The sequence below is a fragment of the Aulonocara sp. 'chitande type north' Nkhata Bay genome, linkage group LG16, assembly GCF_057382095.1.
Source record: "Aulonocara sp. 'chitande type north' Nkhata Bay isolate Kocher_YH1m ecotype deep benthic linkage group LG16, A_spYH_male_GT1.1, whole genome shotgun sequence".
Lineage (NCBI taxonomy): Eukaryota > Metazoa > Chordata > Actinopteri > Cichliformes > Cichlidae > Aulonocara > Aulonocara sp. 'chitande type north' Nkhata Bay.
The window spans coordinates 39,207,302-39,226,386 of NC_141359.1; the positions used below are offsets into that span (position 1 = coordinate 39,207,302).

The 19,085-nt window shown below is 42.5% G+C and overlaps 1 protein-coding gene and 1 long non-coding RNA gene across 2 annotated transcripts; one reads left to right on the forward strand and one right to left on the reverse strand.

Annotated features, from left to right (window-relative positions):
- Window positions 1–1,282: 1,282 nt before the first annotated feature.
- On the reverse strand, window positions 1,283–6,302 carry LOC147312092 (uncharacterized). Its single transcript, XR_015125452.1, has 3 exons — window positions 6,099–6,302; window positions 4,017–4,096; window positions 1,283–1,466 (listed from the first exon to the last, which is right to left on the reverse strand). It is a non-coding gene; the product is annotated as an uncharacterized LOC147312092 (long non-coding RNA).
- Window positions 3,053–9,517, forward strand: LOC147312093 (melanoregulin). The gene is made up of 5 exons (XM_086267373.1): window positions 3,053–3,300; window positions 3,411–3,660; window positions 6,067–6,157; window positions 6,243–6,409; window positions 9,007–9,517. The coding sequence occupies exons 1-5, from the start codon at window positions 3,227–3,229 to the stop codon at window positions 9,082–9,084; spliced, it is 660 nt and encodes a 219-aa protein (XP_086123499.1). The 5' UTR covers window positions 3,053–3,226; the 3' UTR covers window positions 9,085–9,517.
- Window positions 9,518–19,085: the final 9,568 nt, after the last annotated feature.

Sequence of the window (19,085 nt, forward strand, 5' to 3'; positions counted from 1 at the left end):
AGTCACTGTGCGTAACTACACATCTATTAACCTCCTCTTTATAAGAAGAGCCTGTGTGGTGCAGGTTTGGTGTGAGCACTTACCTCAGATTCATCGCAACTTTCAAACAGGTAGGTAATCTAAGACATGGGTTATTTCCATGAGCTGTGATAGCTGTAACATTTGTTCGTGAGTGTAAGTTACTGCTGCTTACTATCACTTTTGGTGAAGAGCTTATTATTTTTGCACTCTCCTTCTCATCGTCTCCTTTACTCCCCGCACTCCTCTCTGTTCCCGTTTCTTCTTTCACCTCGTTCTTCTCAGTTAGTCTTGATTTCTTCTTCCTCACTGTCTCACTCCCCCCATCTCTGTGATTTATATGTTTCCTGGTGGTGTTTTTCCCCCTGCTACCTTGATGAGTGCTCAACCACACATGCATACACACACACACATTAGATGGATGAGCTGGAGATAACTAAAGCAGCCAGACTTCACTGTGAATTATAATCACCTTCAATCTGTGTCTCTGAATCCCTGCCCAGTTCTTCTGTTCATGGGTGTGTGTGTGTCAGGAAGCTCTACTCTCCTCACCAAGTCATGTGTGAGCGCCTCTTTCATGAATGTAAGTGATGGAGCAGCGAGGAGTTTGTTCCCTGAAGGGTTGCGTACGAGTGTGTGTATATGTCATTGCTCCTACTTATTATTCTCTGCGTCCCCTGGTGTTTGACCTGTTGTGTCGAGTTGGAATATAATGCTATTTCCACTGCTGCTCACATACAGTGCGCACACTCAGACACACATACCTTGAGGCAACAGCCATCAGGGTCCATCACTCACCCTCCCATAAGGTATTCAACTGCACTATGTCAATGTCACATTGCCATTGGCCCAGTGTGTGTCTGTGTGTATAAAAAAGGAAGAAAGAAAGCTGGTGGTCCAGCAGTCAGTGAGGTAGGAGGAGAGAATGCACACTGGAAATATAAATCTCAGACAGCGAGAGGAGAGGGAGGCGATGTTTGAGGGAAAATCCATATACCTGAACTCGCCAGCGGTAACCTGCACACATGTGAGAGAGTAAATTTTACAATAAACAAATCGTTTATTTTTTTTTTCACTTCAGTCTTCTTCGAGTCGATGCCAAAATGAGTTTGCATGGTAGAAAAGGTTCAGCTACACGAGGAGTGCTCCACATGCTCCACATAGACACTCTGATCAGAGCAAAACTGGCCCAAATTTCATAAACCGTGTAACCACACGTGTCTGAGTTCTTCCTGCACACTCCGGCCTCTGAGATGTAAATGCGTAGAGATGTAAACTTGTGTCCTCTCCAAAGTCATCCGCGTCCAGGCTGAAACGCTCCTCCCAGGACACTTTTCTTTTTAATGCAAACTCGTTCAGAACTACGAGCAACATAACAACAGCAACCACGGCAGATGGTAAATATCCGTCTTCAGAGAGCTGCTCAAACACGCCGGATAAGACAGCAACTTGAAGAAGACAAATGCGAGAACCATTCATCACTTTTACATGTCACACTAGTCTAATTAGAAGTGTGGGTGCAGTACAGCATGCAAACAGCACACTGTATGAAATCATATCCCATGTAAACAAGGAGTTCAATGAGAGTATGTATCCACGTCACAGCAGGCAAGGCGCAGCGTGATCTTCCCAACACCAGAGGCCGTGAACTGAGTAACGTTTGGACTGTTTAAGAAAGAAATACATAAACCCCTCAGATCCTCACGCTCACTGGCTCGTGCAGATGTTTTCCATCGTGTCTGCAGTTTTCTAAATAATTCCATTATTGTCCTATTTTCTATAGCCCACTTTAAATACTGCAGCAACCCACAAGAGAGAGTCTTAGATTGCTTTGATGTTTGAAATGTAAATTTTCATGTAAATGTGCCAGAAATTTATGAAGAAAATAAATAATTTAGTCGCTGTGATAATGTGCAGGAACTATGCACAAAAGCAAACACAGCCAAAACATGTTTTTCACTTTCTTCTTGATGACTAATCAAACCTGATGGTGGAAGTGAAGAGAAACAGATGTGATAGCAAGGTTTTCATGGCTGAGGAGGTAACGATGCTGTATGACGAATCCTCAAGCTTCATCGACAGCTCATAATAAAAATAAACACAACCAGCGTGTCTGAGTGAGAGGGGCCCACATGGGCGAGAAAGAGTAAAATGGGGTGATGCTGCCATCTACTGTGGAAGACAGGAACTTCTCATTTTGAAAAATCTATAATTTCCTTCTTTTTTGTACCTGCCCAGATGTTTGTTAACTCTGACTTATGACTCACTGAAGCATTAAAAGAAGGGATGGACCAGTCTTGTGTCTTCACATAGCAGATATCTTAGTATCTTTATCTTAATCTGTCCAAAATATCTTCAACACACGAACATCTGAAAGTCATGTCCTCAACAAACAGGAAAAATAAGCCTGACACAAGACCTGAGAGAAGCTTCTGGACCTTCAGCTGATCCGTCTTGAGCCACAGGTCTCCTTCAAAAAGACTGTAAAGAAGTGCATTAAATATTTATCTGAAAACGTAACATCTGACTTCTTATGCAATCTTTTGAAATCATCCATAAACTAGTCATCACATTGTCTCAGGTGATGACTCCTGTGGTGAGAAACAAACTGCTCCTAACTGTGGATCACGCTCACTCCAGACTGTGTTTTAATGTCCCAGGGACAGCTTTAATCTTCCAGACTGCAGCGCTGTGCTCCAGAACGATCACACAGGACTTTCAAACAGAAGACTCGAGTATTAGAGGGATGTGAGAGCAGATATTAATAAAGCATCGGTATAAAAGGCCTCTTTCTGCTTCATGTAATGAGACACATGTTTAAGTATAACAAAAACCACACTTCCAGTTTCAGAGCAGTAAACTCAAGAAGTGTGAGTTTTGAAGTGTTGCTGCCTTCGCCACTGCAATCTGGAGCATCAGGACTTACTGAGTGTGCCATTCATCCCTGGAGTATCCTGTGTGTGTGTGTGTGTTGTTGTTTTCCCCTGTTTCTTTTTCACGTGGATAATGTAATTGACCGAGGGAGGGAATTCAGCCTCGGACAGAAGGAAGCATGTAACAGGATCGGCTCGTGCTTGGAGTTTGTGCCCTTTTTGTTTTGGTTTTTTGGGGATTTTTAAAGAAATCTTTGACTAAAGGCTGTTTTGGGATTTTATTGTGAAGGATCAATATCCATTATTTTTTTTAAAAAAACTTTTGGAAAGAGCCAATGGGAGCTAAGTTTACCATCTGCTGCTGTCACTATCTGAAACACAACCAAGAAGAGAGGAATGCTATTTTGCGGTTAGAAAAACTCTGTTACAATCCCAACTCGTCACCCTTTATTCCTCTTCTTATTTTAATATACCAAAGTACACATTTATAGTATCCTAGTTTTATTTCTTTCTCTCTAGGATGCACAGCACTCCCAGGCCACTTGAGCAGCTATCCAGTGGGTCTAGTGACAGTGAGACAGAAGAGAAGAACATATTTGGACCACCACCTTCAAAAACGAGTCAGTGGAAAAACCAGCAAAGCCAGAGGAGCACCGCTGATCAGTGGGCCATCGCAGACAGAGCCGAAAACACTCCCATCAGTCAGGGACTGGATCGAGAGTTACAGGCTTTCATCAGCATGAGAGACCAGACTGACGAGGCTACGGAGGTGACAGAAAACATGCTGTACACTACAGACGCTGAAATAAGCGTAATGAAACAGCAGCGTTTATCGCAAAACTGGGAAAAAACATATTTATAAAACAATCTGTTCTCATCTGGGTGTGTAACATATAGGAGTCAATCTGCTCACAGGACATGCCACTTAAGCTTGTAAACTTATATAACTTATAAGCATTTGGCTGATTAAACTAAAACTATATAATAGGGTATTTTTTATTAATATTAGTGTGTATTCTCCAGCAGTTTAAAAGACGTCGAGGTATGTCTAAATTCCAGTGAATGCAGCTTAAATTAAGAATTTAAGGAATCTTTCAAAAAACACAAACAAAACTCAACATTTACCGGCCAAACTGGAGTTCCTCGTGACTGGATGCTGTCAGAAAATTCCCATCTGCTCTCCACTGGATCTCTAATGTAATAATCTAAAAAGGGCAGACACACAGGTGACTTTCATAGAAGCCTGATTTATGTCAATCAATAATATGAAATAGTGCCACAGATAGTGTTTCAGTGACAAACAAGCCATAATAATTATGAATATGCATAAAAGCCTTGGTTAGATTAGATTAGTGCGAGGCCAGAGGAAAATCTGTTGCTCTCACTCAGAAAATGAGAAAGAATGCAGCTGTCTAAAAACAGCTATTCAGCAAATGTGACCACGGGTCAATTAGTGATTGAGCACCGACACACAAACGACACACAGACCACGTGCTCCTTACTTACTCAGTCACTCAGCGCCTATCACTGCTGTTTATTCGTTAGTTAGACTCCATCATTGTCAGTGTGCTTGTGTTTGGAGGTGGTGGATGTACAAACCCCAGCACGTCTCGACTTTTGATTTTGAATCCTTATTTTTTCAGGGTTTTTTGGTGACATTAGCAAGCAAAAAGTTTATTGGTTTGTTTTTTCTCAACTTTTGAGTCGTGCTTCATTTCTGCGCAGAGGGAACACATCAGGACAGAGGCTGTTTTCTCAGAATTTCAGGACCGCAGCTCAGTGAGCATTTGAGTTTAGTGCACACGTCAGGCTGCAGGACACAGTGGGCACATTGTGTAAATAAATGAACTCCTTGATGGAGATGTAGGTCATTAGCTTGGCAGGCCGGTCAAAGAGAATATTCACTGCACAATTCTCAGCATGCTGCGGGACTGCTTTTAATATTAGGACAAAAACAAAAAACTCAGCAGGCCTGAAACATTAAAGAGCCCTCACAGTGGTGGGGGCCGAAGGGGTGGGGGGTTATCTAGAAGATGAAGTAGGACATACCACTCTGTCAACTTTGTGTTTTTTATACTTTACAGTTAAAATCTGTTTTTTCTGTATAATTTAAAGACAACTTTCAATTTTTAAGAGTGGACTTTTAACAATATTTTAACTCCCAGACAAACACAGTGGCTGTGTGGATCGTGTGAGGAGCCAAAGTGCAAAACATGGGAGACAGAGTTAATAAAAGTCAACTTTAATAGCTAAACCCTTTTTATTTCTTTAACTCAGTGACCTACTGCTTATCACAAAGAAAAAAACCACGTAATCCAACATACAGCAGCAAAAGTCCCATAAGGCAGAAACTTACACTGATAGAGCACAGACGATGTTGCAACAAGAAGGCGGGACTATTTATAAACATGTGTATAAATAGTCCCGCCCAATCTACAAATTTGGGATCGGCACACTAGATAATGAGGAACAGGTGAAGACAATCAAGACAAAGAGACAGAGGGGGGATTGAAATAAGACATAACTAACCTCCAAAGTAAAACAGGAACAAGAGATGAATGAACTGTGAGGGTGTAGCACCCCACCACTCTATACTGTGTCCAAAACCTGGGACCCCCGTTTTGATCAAACTAGGTGGGCTGGTGTGTTTGAAGCAAACTAAATACCACAATGATTCTACAGTTTCCAGTCCTCTGATAGCAACTCCAACATTAAACACACTTACCTGCAGGTTAAAAATCACACACGATTTTAAAGAATTTACACAGACAACCCTTTAACACAAGAAGCTCCTAATAACACGTCCAAAAAGCAAACTGCTAAATATTAAACCCATAAAATAAAATATACCTTTCAACGAGGACATTGGGTCACTAAAGAATAATAAGTAAACGTCTGACGAAACAAAAAGTAAAAATGGCTCTGTGGTCATGAAAATACTAAACAGGATTCAGCCATCATTCATTTTGTTATTCGTACATGTGCGATTCATAAAGCCTGAGGACAACTGACGGCTCTTAAGTGGAAGGTGTGGGTGGATTGGTAAATAACTTTCTGCTGATTCATGAGGCTGACATTTGTGCTTTTTTAAATTGAATACACTGCAGAAATATAAGTTGTAAGTTACATCATCATTAGTATATTTTAATTAGGAAGTGTTTGTGTTTGTCTACAGGAATGGGAGAAGTTGAATTATGACATACACACCTTGCGCTATGCCAAACGAGAGGTCAGAGCTCGGTGGAAGAAAATCCTGCTTCAGCTCGGTGAGTTCTCGGTTGTTTCCGCTCTTTTCTGCTGCCTGTGTAATTCCCCGTTCTTCCCGCTGCTCATCTCTTTGGATCCCTGCAGGTTACCAGTGTGAGGTGGACGCCTTGCTGTGTGTGAACAAACAGCGCCGATTCAGTCGAGATGAAGAACATCTTAACAAAGCGACTGAACTGTTGACGCAGCTGCTGGACCACACCTCTCTGTTCCCTCGTGGAACAGGACACCAGAACCGATACCTCTGTATCATGGTACACGCAAACACGCATCCATAACATTGTCAACCACGGGTCCCTGGACATTATTCCTACTTTTTCAAAGGAAATATTGGACACTGCAGTATCTTTTACCTGTTTTAAAAACAAAAAGTCTGGTGAATGGATCTAAGCTCCCATTCGTGTAAAAATGGACTGTAAACCTGTTCACGGCGTACCCAGAAAATGGGTGTATGGATTTTCAGGCTTCATTGATTGTCATAACACAGAGTTTGCTCTTCTGTAAGTTTCATATGGCTGGAATTTAGACCTAGTTAGCTTGTCTTCTTCACCCGTGGAGTACCTCAAGGCTCCATTTAGGGCCTGTTTTCATTTACTGGTATAAACCCCCTCGAGACCCTATTTGCTGTACACATCTCCACACTTCTCTAAATATAAATATATCTGCTTTTGAATTTCAGTGACTGCTGGTAATGGGTCCATCCTCTTTCTTCAGTTGCAGGATTATAAGACAGAGGATCCTGTCTGGTCCTCTGAGAACCATAATGTAGCCATTTAAGATCAGTATCATCCAACCTTGATGCTCATTTAGGGAATCGTGGAGTGACACTGATTCAAGATTCAATTCTGCTACTTTTTTCAGCTTTTTTCTGAACATTGTTAAATTGAAGTCCATCACTTTTCTCAACTCCAGAATATTGCTCAGTTCACACTGTGTTGTTTGCAGCTGCTGCAGTAAACATTTCACTGGCTTCCTGTCAAATGCAGAACTGATTTTAAGGCCCTTTTATTGCTTTTTCAAAGCCAAGTGTGGGTTGGCAGCTGGGAAATGAACTTTTGCTTTATTCCTGTCACGGTTCTGGGTCATTTTCGACCCAGCTTTTCCTGTTTCTGTTTTGGTGTTTTTCTTAACTATGATTTGTTCGGGTTTTTAAGTTGTGCTGGTTTGATTTTGTAATAAGGGTTATTCTTCTTCTCTGTTTTATGTGTTATATTCTTTCTGTCCACCACTCAGTGTCAAGTTTGTGTTTTTGTGAATTGTTTCTGGTTTCCTGTTTTACTTTGAAAGTTCATGTCTCATGTCAGTGTGTTCAGTTTTACTTCCCCCCTGTCTCCATCCATCTTCATCCGCTTTGTCCAGGGCCGGGTCGCGGGGGCAGCAGCCTAAGCAAAGAGGCCCAGACCTCCCTCTCCCCAGCCACCTCCTCCAGCTTATCCGGGGGAACACCAAGGCGTTCCCAGGCCAGCCGAGAGATATAATCTCTCCAGCGTGTCCTGGGTCTGCCCCGGGGCCTCCTCCCGGTGGGACATGCCTGGAACACCTCACCCAGGAGGCGCCCAGGGGGCATCCTTGTCAGATGCCCGAACCACCTCAGCTGGCTCCTTTCGATGTGGAGCAGCAGCTGCTCTACTCTGAGCCCCTCCCGGATGGCCGAACTTCTCACCCTATCTCTAAGGGAGAGGCCAGCCACCCTTCGGAGGAAGCTCAGTTCTGCCGCTTGTATCCGCGATCTCGTTCTTTCGGTCACTACCCACAGCTCGTGGCCATAGGTGAGGGTAGGGACGTAGATCGACCGGTAAATTGAGAGCTTCGCTTTTACACTCAGCTCCCTCTTCACCACGACGGACCGGTGCAGCGTCCGCATTACTGCAGCTGCAGCCCCAATCCGTCTGTCGATCTCCGGCTCCCTTCTCCCATCACTCGCGAACAAGACCCCGAGATACTTGAACTCCTCCACTTGTGGCAGGAACTCATCCCCGACCCGGAGTGGGCACTCCACCCTTTTCCGGCTGAGAACCATGGCCTCAGATTTGGAGGTGCTGATCCTCATTCCCGCTGCTTCACACTCGGCTGCGAACCGTTCCAGTGCGAGCTGGAGGCCCTCACCCGATGAAGCCAACAGAACCACATCATCTGCAAAAATCAGAGATGAGATTCTGAGGCCACCAAAGCGAAAGCCCTCCGCCACTTGGCTGCGCCTAGAAATCCTGTCCATAAAAATTATGAACAGAACCTGTCTCGTTAGCCTAATTTCTCTCAGCTGTGTCTCCCTTCTGTTGCCCATTCCCTGATTACTCCCCTGTGTATATAAGCCCTGTGTTTTCCTGTGCGCTTTGTCGTGTTGTGCTCTCTCCAAGCTGTGTGATTGTCGTGTTCCTACTTTGTTTTGTTTCTGTTAGAGTTATTTTTATGGGATGTTTTTCTAGCATTAAAGCTGTGTTTTGAGTTCAAGTCCTGTCTCCCAGAGTCCTGCATTTCGGGTCCTTTTCCTGCTTGCCTGCCTGCCACACAGCCCACCATGACAATTCCACTCTCGCTCTTAGATACTCAAACCGTCTGCTTTTAACTCCTTGATCAAGAATAGAAAGAAAGGATGCTTCACAGTAGAATGTTGTCTTGATAAGGTTAATCTTGTTAGGCTGCATTTTTGCTGTTATGTTCAGAGATTCTTACAAAGAAGCTCCTGTTTATAAACTACAGTTCCTCTCACTTTCTACCCTCCCCGTTCTTCACTCTTCTTTCACCTCTTCTCTCATATCTCTACTGTTTTGTTGTTGTGCCTCTTCCTCCAACTACATCTGTCTACTAAACAGTCTTTAACTACTTTTGTGTTTCTTGATGTTTCTCTCAGGACCGCCTGGTGTTGCTGGACAGCGCTGAGGACTTTGTCAGACTGGCCAAGGAAAAATATCCCAAGAAAGAAGGCTGAGAAAATGTGCCAAAGACCGAAGGAGTCCTTTAAAGAAAGTGGACTCATGCTGTTTTAACACATTTGACCACATTTCCGTTTTAATTTAAATCCTGAAGTTTAATTCTAACCGAAAACCCCTTTTTGTCCCAGCTCAGTCTGTTAACTTGTGCTTGTGTTGTTTGGCTTATACAATTTGTAAAATACAAAAGTAAATACTATTTTTAATATTTATTTTTTATGTCTACATCGTCACATCATTTTTAACTAAATCCATATTTTTCAAAGATAATAAAAATTATTCAGTAAAAACTAAAATAACCTTTGAAACTATATTATTTATCTCTATATGTACAGTATTTTACACATAAACCATTTAAATGTATTTAAAAATCCTCTTTAACACTCGTTTGTTAACACTTGTAGGAGTAAACTGTTTATTTTCTGTCATATTGGGTTGTTTCCCGTCCACGTTGTGACCATTAAAATATATTCACTCATTACGGGTTCAATCTTTTTTTTACTGTAATAGTAGTTTTGTCCATAAGGTGGCAGCATATATACACATTGTGGAAGAGACACACACACTTTAACCATAATCGCCACAATCACCAGTTAACCTAATAAACATGGCTTCAGACCTACAAACTGCTGTCAGACCAACCAGGAGGTCTGAACTGGAAACCGTGTTGATGTGACGTGACAGTGCTGACCATCCCACACTGAGACTCTGCTCACTCCTTAAAGTTATCGCTTCACAGAAGTGAGAAAAGGATGAATCCTCATGATTTGCTGCTCAAACTGTGATCGTGGAGAATGAGGATTAAGTTATCAGGTTAAATTTAAGACGTCCCAAATCTGGATTTAGCTTTCAGTTCAAAGGAGAAGTGCTCGAAACACTTATTCTTTATTCTTCTATAAGAATAAAATGGAGAAAAATGGAAAACTATGCACACAGTGAGTTATGCAGGCTGTCTACCGGAAATTAAACTTTCTTCCCGCTTTTAACCCCCCTTTCTCTAAGATTTGTACAGGATGCCGATGACATCTTTGCTTTTTATCCAAGCCATTTTAGAATAACTGTTAACCTGCACACACACACACACACACACACACACACACACACACACACACACACACACACACACACACACCTGAGACTCTCCACATGTTCAGGTTCAAAGGGTGTGTGACAACGTTTTGTGTGTGGTGCACTCCTTATTGCACACTTGCACACATGCATATGCACAAAGAAGCAGTTTACTCTGACCCAGATATTGTGCTCTTCAAGGCCCCTTCCAAAGTTTGGGAAACAGATGTGGAACTAAAAGAGGGGAGACGCTGGGGGAGGGGAGAGTATGAGATACGGACCAGTGGTCTGGCAGCATTGAACGCCATTGTGCTGCTTGCACCTTTTTCTCATTAAACCGCTGTGTGTCTGTGTGTGTGCATTTTTACATCGAGTACTGCTTGCATCATTCTCCACACACACACACACACACACACACACACACACACACACACACACACACACACACACACACACACACACACACACACACACAGAGTGATCAGTTTGTATTTATTGGACTGAAATATGACAGAAGAGAGAGAGTCATTGATTGAGAGGGTGCTTTTGTATGATGTCAGACTAGAATATTTAGACAAAAAGACGTGTTCTGATTACAGGGTTAAAAGCTCACTATATAACCTTTGGAAAACACACTTCTCATCTGCTGGGTGTGTGTGTGAGTGAGACAAAAGCAACCAAAGGCCAGTCAGCGAACAGCTCGCTGTGGTCAGTCACGATCACAGACACAGCGGTCATTCAGACAGTGACTCCAGCTGATGGTCATTTTACGAGATGCTGAAGTGGATTGTTGTCCCCAGACGCACAAACACAGATGCGTAATGTTAAACGGTTTGGTTTCTCGGGGTATTCATCGCAAAGTCACGCCTGAACCGTCTGACCGGCATGCCCTGATTCCTTTGTCCCAGTTTTTGAATCTTATTAACAGATTTTTTCTCTTCTCCTTCCTGCAGCAACTACTAAACTGTTAAATTACCGCAAAAGCAAATAAGAGAAAAACACCATTGTGTTTCTCTTTTTGTCTTCTGTCTGTGCATTTTCCCCTTACTGTTCCCGTTTATTAAAGATAAACCAACACAAAGGTCGGTACCTGTTAGGTGAAGCAGAGCGACAGATGGTGCGTTTCATGTCTTTCAGTAGCTGCATTTGTTATGAGATAATAAAGTGAGGACCCACATGCAGACACAGTAAGCTTTAATACTAGGCTGATTAAAAAAACAAAACTTACAAAAAGTCCTGGAAAGAACAAAAATCTGGTACAAATGAAACGGGAATCCAGGAAGGTAAATATGAGGGACACACAGAGAGCTGGAGGGTAAACAGGACGACGGACGAGCTGATTGGGTGCAGGTGAAACCGATGAGGGCGGAACAGACAGCTACAAAAGACAACAAAAAGAACGCAAAACAGCCAAAAACAAAGTTACAACAGAGAGTTCATACGAATAAGCCAACATGTAGCAGAGATGTGCACAAGAATAAACACGAAGAGACACGACAACTGCTCACAGTAGTTTAAAAAGAGAGCCCACTGCCAGCATGGAGTGTGAGGTAAGCAGACCCAGCTAACAGCAGCAGATTTTTATCAGGCGCTGGCTTTTAGTTTTGTGCTCATACGTCTTGTCTTCAGTATAAAAGTCTTTGGTTTAAGCTGTGATGAGAGGCTCTGTAAGTCATATTTACAAAATGCAGCATTTTGCATGTAATTTTGTCATTTACCTGTTCAAAATTCATGCACTTTGCATGAAATATGTAGCACACTGCACATGTGCCACCCTTTAAAGGCTGGAAGGGTTAGGGTTAGCTATGTTATCTGATGACTCTCCTGTCTTTGCCTCAAAGCAGAGGACCAATAAACACAGACCTGGAGTCTGCACGATGAAATAAGCTCAATGCTAACAGGATGTCTTTGTCGTCGATGACTTCACTTATGGAAATATTGACAGTCTTGCAAATCAGCTCAATATGTTTCACATCAAGCTAAGAGTGAGTGAGTGAGTGAAACTGCTAATTTTACAACCTACAGTATGAAGATAGTCCAAAGACATTAAACGCTCAATGCAGGATAAATTTTTAGGTTCCCTGTTTAAGGATTATATTCATATTTTAAGCCTTGTAGCTTTTTTAAAAGTGCTACTGATGTTTGTCAGGGAACAAGAGAAACTTCATATGGTCTCGTAAAGGCCTTTCGCTGTTTATCCTTCCAGGTCCTCGAGATTTTCTGGGACTAGTTAAACTATTTTCCAGAGATTTTCTGGTCAGTATATCGTTTTGCATGCCTGGTCTTCAGAAAGATTAGAGCACAAGTTATCATGGTGAGCTGAGCGAGGAGTAACCCTTCATAACCCGAGGCTAAACCTGACGTTATCTCACTAAACCCCTAATCCTGCTTTTCTGAGTGCACGCTTTGCTTCATTAAGACGTGACATTGAACAAAGCTTGCTTTGCTGACCCCCACAGGGTCAGGACCTTCATGTTGATGTTCGGATAAAGAGCAGTGTGCTGTGGTGACTAAGGGTGTACTAATAAACTGTCATATGTGTTTGGAGGTTATGCAGCTGACGCAAAAGCACGAGTCCACCAAGCGTTTACTTAAAACCAAATATACACGGATCATTAAGTGAATAATTATTACGTATTTATTTACACGTGCGTTACTGGAGACTAAACACGTTTAAGATCAGTCATGTTTGCAGCTGTTTCACGGGTGATGCGCTCATGTTCACATCATCATCTGATTCACTGAACCACAGCTAACTGAAGTAATGCAAACATTTCTTAGACCTCTGTTGCTGTTGTGGTCAAAGGTTTTACTCAGCTGCACTTAGATTTTAGTGTCGATGAAAAAATGCATGCTTACAGACCTAAATATGATGTTTTACGGTGTTTGGACCAAAGCTGTAACAGAACGTTTGGTTTCAGGTAAGAATATTCATGACCAGAGATGGGCAGTAACGCGTTACTGTAATTTGATTACTTTTTTCAAGTAACGAGTAAAGTAAGGGATTACTATTGCAAAAACGGTAATTAGATTACCGTTACTTTCCCGTAGGAACGCTGCGTTACTGCGTTACTAAAACCGTGATTTTTTTTTGCGAGAATGTCTCATGACAGTGACGTAAGCGAGTGCGACATTCGTGACAACAGCTGTGTGCAGATCAACAATGGATCATATATCGAGCGCGGGAGAGAGTATGAGCGTGCAGCGTTTAAAGCGTGGAAGTACTGACCTTACTTTGAGTTTGATTCCATAAAAAGTGACAAAAACATTAGTGTCCGCTGTGCGTGGGAAGAAAACTTCTTTTTACAGCGAAAAAACCCCTAAACTTCCGAGCAAGCACCGAGTAGCTACGACGTAATGGGAAACTCACAGAGAAACTCGCGGATTCTTCCACTGACCGCGGCACACCTGCACCAGGGTAACCCTCCGCCTGCCCCACTCCTGCTTTACAGGTGAAAATAGAGCAACAGGACCGCTGAGTCTTTGACTTTATTTATTTTCTGCTGTGTTTTACTTGCATCTATTTGAAAGACTGAGTGTAAACACAAAAAATATTTTATTTTATGTGCTGGAATGTGCAGAAAATAGGTTTACATGTTAAACTAATTTATTCAAGTCAGAGAATGTTGCATATAATTACATTTTTGCTTGATGCATAAAGTTAAAAGATTAAAACTAATAAAACGAGTTTTAAAAAGAGACTTTTCCATTTGATTACATTTTGTATGATGATGATGCAGAAAAAGTCGAATTGGGCTGAAAGATCTATCGCTTTATCACCTCTTCAGGTTGTAAATCGTGAAACTGAAGTAACTAAGTAACTAAGTAATTAATTACTTTTGAAAATAAGTAATCAGTAAAGTAATGGGATTACTTTTTTGGGGAAGTAATCAGTAATTAGTTACTGATTACTTTTTTCAAGTAACTTGACCAACACTGTTCATGACTGTCGGTATGACTAAGCTTTGAATGTCGAAACAAAACATGTTTTTCATTTCTTCTTGTTAGCCATCATGCCACTTTGATTTAAACGCATCAAACTACATATGATACATTTATTAAATAAATATAAATACGAGTTTGTTTAGACTCGTCTTTACGGGACCAGGCAGCCTGCATTTCCTGATGCCCCATTTGAAACCTTCTCCAAACTTCCATTGTTTATCTCTGACAGTAATTTATGATAAGACAGTGCTGACAGCAGAGTTACACCCATTCATGCAAGCATCGACAGACATACACATCCATGCGCACACACGCGCAGTAATTTGTAACGGATGTTTGAAGAAGAGCGTAAACTAACCAGGCCAATACGCGCTGACCTCGCTGACTCCAGGCAGAAGGTCAGAAGTCGAGTCTTTGCAGGAAAGGCAGCGTTATTACGCCGCTTTAAAGTCTCATCCATCAACTCCAAATTTAATATTGTCTGTAAGACAACATTAATTATTTTGCGTTCTGGCATTACCAGGAGGCCAAATACATCATAAAACAGAGTTAGCATTGTTTGTGCAATCGCAGCCTGATGTTGTGGATATTACTCTCATTCTTAGTTTCTTAGTTCAGGCAGAAAATAATGCAAAACACAGACATGCTGCACGAGTTGAGCAAGTCTTTGGGCAGGGCAGGGTGTGTACAGCATGTCTGTGGTCATCGCTGGTGGATCGGTAATTACACAAGTCCACTGGTGCTCTTGAAATATCCTGATTTGTGTTCCTTAAATTGAACACGATTAAAGAAGATAAATGGTGTCTCCTGAATCTAAGACTACATCAACTCGTTGTTAAACGCTTGCTTTCCAGGACCGATCATATTCACAAGTGCTCGCCGTGTCCTTGTTTGGACGAATAATCAACCAACCTTGCAGAAACATGTTGAAAGGGGACTGAAAAGAATTTCATCTCTCCTGACTGAAGGGGAGAAAGGTGAAAACCCTTCATCTCATTGCAAAAATGTTCAGAAAAAATGTTCCTTTAAATCCAAATTTGATTAAAAAGTGAAGGAGGAACTCTCTCCCGGCTTCTTAAAGCCCAAAGTGTCTCTGTAATGCTGAGGTTCGGCCTCTGGCGACGCCGATTGTGCTCCACTGTGTGTTTTTCTATCCAGCTATGCTTTTACTGCACTCACACTGTGTCTGGGACAACTGTCATGCTGAAAAGTGAAGCCATGATCAATTAGAGGCTCTACAGATGCTGCTGCATGGTGGATCTAAAGGCACCTCTCTGTGTTCATAATTCCATCCATTTTTAAACATCACCATCACACTGACTGTAGTGCAGCCCCTGTTCAGCTGTGTTGTACCTCTCTCCTGACCTCTCCTGGATCCTTAGCAGCCACATTTCCACTAAGTCCACTTCTGATGAGGTCCTTGCTGTATTTTTTCCTATTTCTCGAGAGCAGGACAGATATTTTTTTAAGCCTGACACTTCTTCTTTTGTCCTCCACTTACTGAGTTTCCAGCTAACAGCTGTCTGGAAATCACCTTTTTGGTGCAATGAATTTTTATTCATTCTTCCAAAGAAACGGGAACAAGTAAAGTGATTTTGTGAAAAGCTGTCTAAATACACTATTCTTTGCTAAGTTGTTTATTCTAGACACAAGAGTGGCCCATATCTTGAATTAGGGATGGGCCACTAGGTCAGTGTTAAGTAGTTTAATAAACAAAAGAAAATACTACGTCCCTCTGAAAATGGTCGGATACAAACTAACTGGCTATTTTTGAGCAATAATACTAAAATTAAGAAACTCCCTGAAAGCAAAATATAAATAAATGTGTGGAATCACTTCGACCTGACATGAACCTTCACAGCTTTCAGATGTCTAATCAATCAATCAATCAATCTTTATTTATAAAGCACTTTTCATACAAAAAAAAATGTAGCACAAAGTTCTTTACATGGTTAAAAGCAGCCCACCCCACCCTCCAACTCACTCCCCACACTCTCATTAACATAAACAATGTGAATACACACATATCCCCCCCCCCCACACACACACACACACACTTAAAGAGTAAAAATTGGGCTGGGTTCACATGAGCCAAGTGAGGAAACACTATAACAGGGAGCCGTCTGCACCGGGAGCCGGTCACAGACCGCAGCCTCCAGGCTGGGCACACAGCAGGAGGGAGGCAAAGGAGCCCCCCAGCCAGGCTGAGAGGACCCCCAGAGACCCAGCAGCCACGGTCGATCACAACCCCGGTGCAGAGAGCGCCCTCCGAGGAAACACTGGAGATATGACACAATAGGATATATACAGGGTAAAACGATAAAATAAATAAGAACGGGATACAATATAAATATAAATAGAGTAAGAAGATTAAAAAATGAATAAGAATAAAATCAGTAAATATTAGGTAAAGCCTAAATTAATAATACAATAACCGGATAGAATAAATAAGCATAAAATAAATAAACGCTAAGTAAAAGCTAAATTAAAAAGGTGGGTCTTGAGCCTGTTCTTAAAAACATGTACGTTCTCTGCGGCCCTGAGCTCCTCCGGCAGGCTGTTCCACAGACGAGGACCATACCACTGAAAAGCTGCCTCTCCGTGAGTATGTGTCCTGACTTTAGGAGCAATCAAAAGGCCAGCACCAGAGGACCTCAGGGTCCGCGAGGGTTCATATCAACAGCATTTGTTCAGTTTGATGTTAGAGAGCGGTTAAAATTAGGTTGAATTAAAAAAAGACAACTTTTCCACATTTTGCCTTTAACCATATTCGTACATTTTTAAAGACCATCATGACTGGACATCCAGATTTAGACCAAAACTAACATCCATGAATAACTGGTGCTTGGTGGGCACCATTAAAAAGGAAACAGGGGATACAAATGCAGCTGTGTATATGGAGTGTATATGTGTATTAGAGCATTCACTGAAGTGGCTTTGGTGTTTTAGATAATCTCACACAGCTGGCGAGCAATTCCCTCCCCCAACCTGCCGACCGCTGTCTTCAACATGTGGAGTCATGTTCATCCTTTTGATATGTTTTCCCTCGCTCAGGCTGGTGCGTTTATTAAATGATATCACTACCTTAGATCTATCCTACACAAAACCAGTTGCGTATGGCAAACACTGAACTTTATATATGGGCTCGGTACAATGTCAGAGTCAAGCTGTTAACGACACACACACACAGACACACACACACACACACAGAGATAACAGTGTCTAAGAAGCTCTTACACAGATTCTTGTCGTCGTCTTCATCTCCCCCTTTGTCATCTTTCCAGTCAGACAGTGATTCATCCCCTTCATGATCACCTGGCTGGTGATCACTCAAACTACCTGACCTGCAGACGCAACCAAAAAGCACCCACTCACGTTCACCATTTCTCTGACATGAATCAGAGGCTGGATCAGAGGTTGTACTGATGGTATATCGACAGCATCCAGACTGGCTGACAGAGAAGAGCCTCTGTATGACATAAAAGACATCTTGACTGTGAGTGATGTCATGTAATGACGGTGTGGATGGAAGAGAAGCTCTGCCTTCAGAAATACTTAAATACAAGAGGCAGAACACAGAGAATACAGTAAAGGTATACTTACTGAAAAGCATAAAAAGGTTTTCATGTTTTAAAATAAACCGTACAGTCAAGCGTTTAAGACGTCACCACTAGCAAGATGTGCAAGTTCGTATGTGTGTGTGTTTCATGCATGCACCACAGCTGGGAGGTTACAGGAACATTTCTGGAATACTAATAGAGTACTAATTCAGCTTCCATGGTCCTGTCTACCACAGTGACTTCATATTCTATGTCTGTACCTTTAGCTGAGTTTCCACCCAAGCACTGTTTCATAATTATGATGCAGTGACTCAGAATAGTTGAGTGAAGCTGAAAGAAGGAGTAAAGTACAGCAGAGTATAAACAAAGTCCTGCGTCCGTCTGTAAAATGTGCTTTTCTTTGGGCCAGCTCTCAGCAGACGTACAGATTTACTCCTCCAGTGTGTATTGACAGCACATGGATTCAAAGCAAACTTCCCCATGATGGCATGCTGCAGAAAGCTTTTTCAGGAATCTCTGGCCTGTTGTTACTGGCATTTAGTCCTTGTACAACTGCAGAGAGACCTTGGTTTGTGTTATTGTTGTTTGGAGGGTGTTGGACTACCCCAAGTTAACATCTTGGTAACGAGTGAGGGAAGAGCAGAGCATAAGTTTAAGAGATGGACCAGTACAGCATCCACAGTGATGCAGATGCTGTACTGATCTCTTGTGGTAAAGAGAAAGCTGAGCACAAAAGTGAAGGTGCCTGTCTTCCCACCCTCACCTACAGTGGGCGATCGTGGCTCAAGAGTTGGGAGTTCGCCTTGTAATCGGAAGGTTGCCGGTTCGAGCCCCGGCTTGGACAGTCTCGGTCGTTGTGTCCTTGGGCAAGACACTTCACCCGTTGCCTACTGGTGGTGGTCAGAGGGCCCGGTGGCGCCAGTGTCCGGCAGCCTCGCCTCTGTCAGTGCGCCCCAGGGTGGCTGTGGCTACAATGTAGCTGCCATCACCAGTGTGTGAATGTGTGTGTGAATGGGTGGATGACTGGATGTGTAAAGCGCTTTGGGGTCCTTAGGGACTAGTAAAAGCGCTATATAAATACAGGCCATTTACCATCTGGTAGTAAGAGAAAAAATGAGGTAGAAATGTGTTTCCTTCTAAGTTTGGTTGGGCTCTTCCAAGGGTGAGGAGCTTGGTCATTCAAGAGGGACTCGGATTAGAGCCGCTGCTCATCCACATCAAAAGGAGGCAGATGAGGAAGTTAAGGCATCTGATTAGGATGCCTCCTGGATGTCTCCTAGGCAAGGTGTTTCCCCCATGTCCTACAGGAAGGAGGCTCAGGGTTAAACCCAGGACTTGCAGGAGAGATAATGTCTCGGCTGGTTTGGGAATCAATCAGTGTCCCCTCGGATGCGCTGGAAGACGTGGGCAGGGAGGGGAAGTCTGGG